We start from the raw sequence: 9,080 nt of genomic DNA, 5'->3' as shown, positions 1-9,080 counted from the left end.
TCACGCTGACCCGAGAAAAAAATAATAAAATTGCGAAAATTGTGAAATCTCGCAACAAATAGTGGAAAGTGACATCATTCAACTTAAAAAAAACAATATAAAAGTGTTCTTCCAATCTGTAGTGGCTGTACATCTGATGAGAAGAAACCAATAACACAGAGACTATATGGAAAACAACGGAACACACAAGTAACTAGAAAATAGACACTCACACATGAAAAAGAATATATCAATAAAAATGAAATAGCAAATCTATCTACCCACCTATTCTAAAATTGAGTGTAATCGGAACCACACAATTTTTCTTGTTAGGCCTAATTATATGCTGTTTTACGTGTATTCGACAAGACTGTAGACCATGCAAATACGGAGTAATCATTTTGTTAACAGAGGACGTACATAGGGTTCTCGTGTTCAAGAGAATTCGAAGTTTCAATGATGTGCTGTGATTTAATTCGAAATGTGTCATACAAGCCTAGCACATAAACATTAATTAAGTGTATGGCAAATAGTCTACATGATATCATGCATTTACTCCTCGCTATTTCGGGGATAATTTCATGTCAAGCACCTGCTCATCCATATATTTGAGGTCTTGATCGCTAAAAGCACAAACTTGTTTGTTAAAAAAATCGCCGGGTGCTACACGTTAACAGCAGCACAGACCGGAGTCACGTGACCGAGTAACAGCATACAAAATTACACACACACACACACACGCACGCACGCACGCACACACACGCACACACACACGCACACACGTTTGCTCATATACGTTCCTTTATTGTAGGCCCACCATATACATGTACCACAATTACAACTTAATTTCTTGTAAATTATTAGTAAAACAGTATTTTTTTTAAATTCGTCTGCACACAGTTTTTTAATGCCACGGTTTCGGCTCTAACTATGTGGCTGTAACTATGTGGGGTAAAAGTACAAAAACAGATGTTACATGAAAATGACATTGATTACAGTTGATCAGCTTTACAACGTGAAGAATATTTAGAATATAAATAGTGATAAATACGCTGAGGCGTTCCCGATCATGGTTAGCTGTATAGGTATGTATCTCAAATATAATATGATTGTAAGCTCTACATCTTGTCTCAAATATTTCTATTGTTTTGAAATTGAAGTCTATTCAGAATCCATGACGTGTAACGTTAACAGGCTGTGACAGCGGTATGACCTTACGATCTTCTAGCCATCCATCGAGAGTACATCCAATATTCATCATTTTTCGGTGTCACCTGTTCCATTGTGTTAAAAAACGATAATAAATAACTTATATCACGAACACCAGGTTTTCCTGCCATTTGTCCTTGGGGCGCATTCCGCTTAAACAATACGTAAATTAATTCCGAAAACCGCATATATCTGGCTTTGTGAAGGACACCGAGCAAAATGACAAAATGATGAACCATGTCATATAGATTGATTGCAGGACATATATCCTATTATGTTGTGTAATTTACTGTGTGTAGCAGGCTGATGTTGGTGGTAAAATTCCACGACAAACCTGAAGAATGCATGTGTCATAACTATTTTGCCTCTAAATCATTTCAACAATGAAACCTTTACTAATATGCATTATCACAGTATTACTTGTCCCCTTTATTTTGTTTGGGTTACAGGACAGGTTAGCGTACATAACATACATATTGGGCCCAGATTTCCCTAGTCTAGTTTCAAACAGGACAGTGCATTACGTATCAAAAATCTTCATTACACTTTTCCACTTCCACTTTAATGAAGTTTTTAATACGTAATACACTGTCCAGTTTGGACCTAGACTACGTTTTCCCTTAACCTAATGTTACTTGTCTCCCCCATCATTTTGTTTGGGTTACTGAACTGAGTAGGGTACACAATATATATATTTGAGTGTTTGGGTTACTGAACTGTGTAGGGTACACAACATATATATTTGAGTGTTTGGGTTACTGAACTGAGTAGGGTACACAACATATATATTTGAGTGTTTGGGTTACTGAACTGAGTAGGGTACATAACATATATATTTGAGTGTTTGGGTTACTGAACTGAGTAGGGTACACAACATATATATTTGAGTGTTTGGGTTACTGAACTGAGTAGGGCCGGTACACAACATACATATACATATATATATATATATATATATATATATATATATATATATATATATATATATATATATATATATATATATATATATATATATATATATATATATATATATATATATATTTGTGTGTTTGGGTTACTTAACCGAGTAGGGTACGCAACATATATTTGGCAAAGTGTTCTCTACCTGCCGTGATGGGTGCCCTAATATTAACTGTCTCTTTTATTATTAGGGTTACAAATCGGACTAGGGTATAGCAGCATATATTTGGCCGTTCAGTGTTCTACATCGTGTTTTATTATAATATGGCACCATGTTCTAACATCTGTTTGCCTCCTTCATTTCATTTGTTACATCACAGACAGGTGTGTTACTTGTCTGTGGTGCATATAATTACTGATGAAATCCTCGGGTAAAGGACGAAAGCTTTAGACACAGGCAGCTTTCTAAAACTGTGTTGTTGGCACTTGAACAAATTATACTACATTAATATTACCCAACACATATATTAGGACCTGTATTGTTCAGTCAAGTCAATTCTAAAAACAGTTTACTATCTGCGATTAAAAACCATTGTAGTCCTACACTGTTCAATTTTGTCATCGATACAAATGATATCATTGCCGTACAAGAGTGATATCATGTACTGGGTAAGTTTGTGAGTAGTAATTATATACTAGTGAGTGACCCATAAGTGAGTTATTTAGATGTTTGTGGTTCGAAACTAGACTAGTATGCACTCTCCACTTGGCAATCCAGAGTATATTCGACTGTGTTTACTTTTTATTTATCTTATGGTTCTTCAACTCTCTGAAAAACATACACCGAATTCCCAACTTTGTCAGTGACGTAGGCAGTCCATGGTGGCTGACAGTCGACGGCTATTCCATAGTAGCTCTGCCAACTTTCACCGAACTCAAATATGTAACTTTTATCAGGACCAAATGCGTACACACCACCTGCATCATATCGCGTTATACAGATATTACCCCGGGCGTCGCAGCAGATACCGCAAGGATCAATACGCATTTGTCCATGGCGCGACTTTATGAAGGAACGATGTAGAAAGTGACCATCTTCGTCGTACACCATTAGGCAGGATTTTCTGCTGTCGCTTACCAGTATATTATTGCAGCTGTTGACAGCAATAAACCACGGTTCGGCGAGATTGCCTCCGGAGACTCCGTCGTCAGAACCGAAACTCATGATTCTGTCACCACTGTCCAATTCGTACACTCGTACAAGATGATTGTGGCCGTCCACAACTAGGACCCTTCTCTGCTGATCGACGACGACACCTCTTGGTTTCTTCAACGCAGCATCTTCGATACGTTTGGAAATTTTCCCGAGAAGGTTGCAGATCACTAACGAGTTGTTCTCGCAGTCAGTCACAGCAAGTCTTTCATTGTCAACAAAAGCTACGTCGAATGGACAGAATTTACCAGGAATAAACATGTTTCGTTTAATTCTGAATGCCCTTATGAAGCTTCTGTCCTCATCAAAGAGTTTGATTTCGCAATTACGAGTATCGGCAATGGCGACTCGTCGATTCGGAGCGACAGCTATCCCATGGGGTTCAAGAAATTCTGCAGATTCATCGACAACTCCCATTTCTTCGATTTCTCTGACTTGCTGTTTGGCAGAATTTCGATCCCGAGCAGTTGGAAGATAATAATTGTGATCATTAGCGGCTTGTTTCTCCTCGACCATTTTGATAGGCGCACCCAATGATCTCCTCATTGAAATATTATTATTCGCTCGAGGGATTCTTTCAAATATAATATTTGATTCAATGCCTTGTTGAACCCGTTCTGTATCAGTTATAGTTGTTGCCCCATCTCCAGTCAAATTTCTATCCTTTTCTTCAATGTGGTTTTCATTTGCTAAAACGTTGGCAGAAATTTCGAGGTTTTCTAACTGCTGGTCAACTGCTATTGGTTGTTTTTCTGTTGCCATGGATTCCACCGCGGAATTCTCATCGGGCGACTCTGTCAAAGGAGAGTCTTTCTCGGTGGCCATATATGTGTCTGTTATCAAACTCTCTAATTCTCGTGGGACTGGAACAAGTGAATACTCTAGAGAACCTAACAGATTGTCGGAGACAGAAATTAGTGCATCTTCGTTGACTGCAAAATCCGTCTTGACAATGTCGTCTGCTACAACTTTGACGTCTTTTTGTAGCAATTTTCTCATCTGGTCGTTGCACTGTCGTGCAAGAAAGAAGCGGGAAGCGTTGTCGCCAGGTTCGAAAAGGCCTTCAGCAAGCCTCGTAAAACCTTCCAGATCTTCAAGAACCGTACCCCCTTCGTTGATCTTTGATGATAAAACAGATATACTGTTATCGAATGCTTTGTTAGATTCTGCAATCAACTGCTGCCCGGCTTCCCAGACCGCCTTAAGATACGTATCCACGTGATCACGTATATCTTCTGAATTCGTATGCTTTCTTTCTTGAAGTTCTCGTTTGATATTTGTTAAAATTTCCAAATTTTCACCCATTTCTGCGACTTTTACCCAAACATCATCAATCAATTTTTTGTCTGATTTCATCATGCTCTCCATGCCCATTGCCAAGGTGACATGTTCGTGATCTTTATGTTTGGAGGTTGAGGTACAGTCAATACATATCGGGACATTGCAAACACTACACATGAATTCGACATCATTATCTTGATGTAAGGGGCATGGAATAGGACTTCGACTTTCTCGTTTGTATTCTTCGACTGTCTTAATCTCGTGAGATTTTGTTTTCTCGTGCGTTTTCTTGCAACGTTCACATAGAAACTGATTGCAGTCGGTGCAGTGGTGTGCGGCCGGACTCTCACATTCTTGGCATAGGCGGAAAACTTTAGTTTGAAGTGTCTTACTTCCTCTTTTCACCAAATGTTCAATGAAGTGTGCACTTGGAAGGGGTCTGTCCGTTGCTGATAGATCGAAAGTCTGGTCACAAACTGCACATTTGACGTTTTTAATGGTTACACATCCCCGACAGGATAAATGGAAACATGGTAGAATGACAGGTCTTGTGAATGCTCTCTGACATACGGGACATTGCAGTAGTTGTTCCAAAACTTGAGTTTGGTTCGATGCCATGGCCTGCCTCTCTCTATATATTGAATCTGTGAACAAAAATAAATTGTGGTTTGAATTGCACTAAAAAATTATTTAAAAACATACTTAACTTTGTTTTGAATTGTACCTCAGACTGGTGGTCTTAGATTGTACTACAAAATTATTTACCAGCAAATATATGATGAGCTTCACTATCTGATTGACCTTCTCGAGGCAATTCCTTGATCTTATGTAACGTCGTTAGATTGTAGTAGATGTGTTAGAATTACGGTATTATGTAAGTATGGGCGTTTGCCTTGCTATGGCTACCTTTATACCGGGCCTGTATAGTCCATTAGATTGAGACATACATCTGAAGTAGCGCTACTAATTAAGGAGAATACGTATATTTCATTCAATGAAATTAAACTTTATTATATGTAATTCCATAAACATTTTGTATCAGATCATCAAATCCCACTAAATTTTCGCGAATTCACATTCCCCTTAACCCCTTGTAAGAAGACAACAAGACTATGAACATTCCCCGGTGGAATTTGGGTTACAATTATTCTTGTCGACGTCGAGTGTAGAGATATTCTGCTCACATTCGAGTGTAGACGTTATTAAAGGTAAATTTTGAAGTCTGAAGAATATGTTTTTGCCAACGTTTTGAATGCGTTGGAGCGTGACTATTATGAACGAACAGATTATCGGAATTCAGTTGTAAATATTTGGCATTCCACAATGATCAGTTTTCGCTTTGAACCATTGAAGTATATCACATATCGGAATGAATCGACCTAAATACTCGCACACCACAGAATAAGTACGACAGGAGCAGTGACTCAAAGTGAATCGCAATCATCCAGAACGGTAACTATTCCACATAATTATATTGAAATTCAAAACTGACGATGATCTTGCACTTGCGTTACATGTCTAGCTTGTCATGAGTCACTGCTCCTGTCGTACTTATTCTGTGGCGTGCGAGTATTTAGGTCGATTCATTCCGATATGTTATACTTCCATGGTTCAAAGCAAAAACTGATCATTGTGGAATGCCAAATATTTACAACTGAATTCCGATCGATTGCGCTTTACTTCGTCCCAATTTCAAACTCGTCCCATTTCAACTCGCCCCAATTTCAACTCACCCCATTTTCAACTCGCCCCAACAACACTAGTAAATGTTTATCTAAACGATACATGGACTTGAAGTACGGGACCGAAAAAATTACATGATTTTACATACATTGCCAGTCGAATCGTAGCAAATATAGCATTTCATAGCAGAAAGTGGTGGTCGCATGCATGTGGGTTTTAGCTAGATTTGTTTGCTAGATCAAGCACTTACACTTGCACAGATAGGCAACGGTGTTTATAACTTTCCTCAGTCATGAAATGTCACTTTTCGCATAAGGACTTAATGTTTACAACACAAATAATAATGATAATAACCAGGGAGAATATTTGTGACTTATACGCTTACGACTTCTGCGTACTGTAGGTTTTGGAGACGTGTCTCCTCTCCTGAGTTAATGCAATTGGTTAACGTAAGTATTGTAGTACATACAGCGCAAGTGGTACTTCGTTTAGTGGAATACGAGACACCATAGACCCTCCAACCTGAGTACTACTAGCTTCGATTTCCATATATGTACAGGCAAATTATGTTGTAAAGAGTTGGGGCGAGTTGAAAATGGGGCAAGTTGAAATTGGGGCGAGTTGAAAATGGGACGAGTTACGTGGGACAAGCTGAAATTGGGACGAGTTGATCCGTTACCCATATCGTTCTGGTGTTCATTAAAGAACGCCCACTGTGCATGCACACTATTAAACTTCCACACTCGAGTAGTTTAGTAAACTTTGAAAAACATCAGCAGAATCACATTTCGGAGTTTTCGACTAAAAGGCAGAGACACCACATACGGTCTCATGGTCTGTGAAAATGAATAATGGCTGTCACATTCCTTTGGCTATGGGAAACATTCTTACGATCACATTGATTCGTTTTGCAACTCTGTCAAATCATAGACCCTACACGAAAGTCTATGGTCAAATACACCCCTAAATCATAAGTTTACAGAACTAGTACTTGTAACCACCTGTTGAATACGACAATTTGAAAATTACTATATAGGAAAACTATGAAGACAAGGCGTCGGCCATGAGAAACGAGTATGAATGACACAGCGAACCAAAATGACAAGTTCAAGTTGTCCATACGCCCGTGTCTACACACTCTGTGAAACCAAACACATAACACACCTCAATACACACGCACGTACCTTATGCTACGTCCACCTCTGAACTAAGAATGATTACTAGTTGTAAAATACTTGGCTTCTTACAGGGTTACTGTTATAAAAGTTAATCAGTAACTTGAGTTGGTAAAACACTAACTAGGCCACAAGACTACACCTTTTCACCTGGAAGATCGAATCAATTATTCATGTAGGGGTAACATCAATAGAATGTGTATAGACATGCAAAGTGACGTGATTGTCAGTATAAGCTAATGTTTCATGCCCTAATACAATAGGTGAAGTGGAGTGTAACAATGGTCTGTCATTGTTTTTCTGACCTCTTTTTCTGTTACATCGGCTAACGCTACACACACACAGACCGACACAACTAGAGGGCGCTGTTAAGGCGGGATTTACTATTCCTGAAAAATCAGACATTCTTTCACACCGGGCATCGTGAATGTGTACAAATAGAATGATAGATATATGACAGATATAAACACTCTAAACATATATAAACTCTAAACAGATAAAATAACACAAAGTGTAACTACTAGTGCAAATGATGTCGACACGGGTAAATTTGATAAATAGATTTTTGGGAAATAGACATGGCTTTATGACTGGGTTCAGATCACGGAGGATCAATCAAACAAACAAAGACATGAAAACACTGACAAACATGAACGACAAGGTAATTACAAATTTGTTGTTGTTGTGGTAGTGGTGGTTATGATGGTGGTAGGGGTGACCACTATAGTGCTATGAGGTAATTCAACCACCTGTAGGATTCAATGGTTGATAATAAGGTGATGTCGCAAGGTGTTTTTACGTCAATGATCATCAACAAATGCACCAATGTAAACTGTACAGCTGCGTGTTACCGTCAGTCTATGTCGCCCTATATTGATTTCAGTCACCTCTATATTATTTTGCCTCGTTTTGATTTTGAATGTGGGTTGTTCCTCCAATCGTCCGTCGGTTCGTTTCGTTCTGAATATGCTTTTAATAGTCAGCTTTTATGTATACTATGTAATCATATGTTCTAGTATGACTTGGTTACTAAGATTTAAGGGATGCGACAGTGACAGTAACGTCAAAATATTTGTTGATAGATCTTGGTAAACTTGACATACCTACAATAACAAATACTTTACACATTTATTAATCTTTTGTCATGTATTGGATTCAAACAACGATTTCACATTGATTTTTTTCAAGTAGGAAGCCATGATGAAATTGTTTTATAAACGAAACATCCAAAATAAATACCAAATCCCCATCCACATGGCCACTTTAAGAATGTAAGCTTCAAAATCAATATAATTTGGCACAAACAACAACCACAACAAAGCACACGTACACATATCCTTTAAAGTTTGTTGGTATAGTGTTTAGTTTTAATGAGTAATTTGCAAAGTTAATGATTTTCTGTGATTAAGCTATATCTAAAGAATATATATTCAAATTCCATAACATTTAGTACATATATCTACCATAATAAAGAACATATGTGCTATACAGCCAGCTGGTATGCATGCATACACACATACATACACACATACATACATACATACATACATACATACATACATACATACATACAAAATGCAAAGCATAAAACTTAAATTAAAGTGATCACACGTGCATCTACGATTGTTAAAGTTCAC

At 38.0% G+C, this 9,080-nt stretch overlaps 2 protein-coding genes across 2 annotated transcripts in view; both read right to left on the bottom strand.

Annotated features, from left to right (window-relative positions):
* Nucleotides 1-2,902: 2,902 nt before the first annotated feature.
* LOC144441218 (uncharacterized) lies at nt 2,903-5,203 on the bottom strand. The gene has a single exon (XM_078130777.1). The coding sequence runs from the start codon at nt 5,201-5,203 to the stop codon at nt 2,903-2,905; it is 2,301 nt and encodes a 766-aa protein (XP_077986903.1).
* Nucleotides 5,145-9,080, bottom strand: part of LOC144441217 (uncharacterized) — a 36,267-nt gene continuing 32,331 nt past the window's right edge. Inside the window, 1 exon segment of the mRNA XM_078130776.1 lies at nt 5,145-5,229. Coding sequence (XP_077986902.1) covers nt 5,217-5,229 — 13 coding nt within the window. The 3' untranslated portion in view covers nt 5,145-5,216.

The sequence above is a fragment of the Glandiceps talaboti genome, chromosome 10 (genome assembly GCF_964340395.1).
Source record: "Glandiceps talaboti chromosome 10, keGlaTala1.1, whole genome shotgun sequence".
NCBI classification, from domain to species: domain Eukaryota; kingdom Metazoa; phylum Hemichordata; class Enteropneusta; family Spengelidae; genus Glandiceps; species Glandiceps talaboti.
The sequence above is the reverse complement of the archived record's forward strand: the minus strand, read 5'-3'. Positions and strand labels throughout refer to the sequence as shown.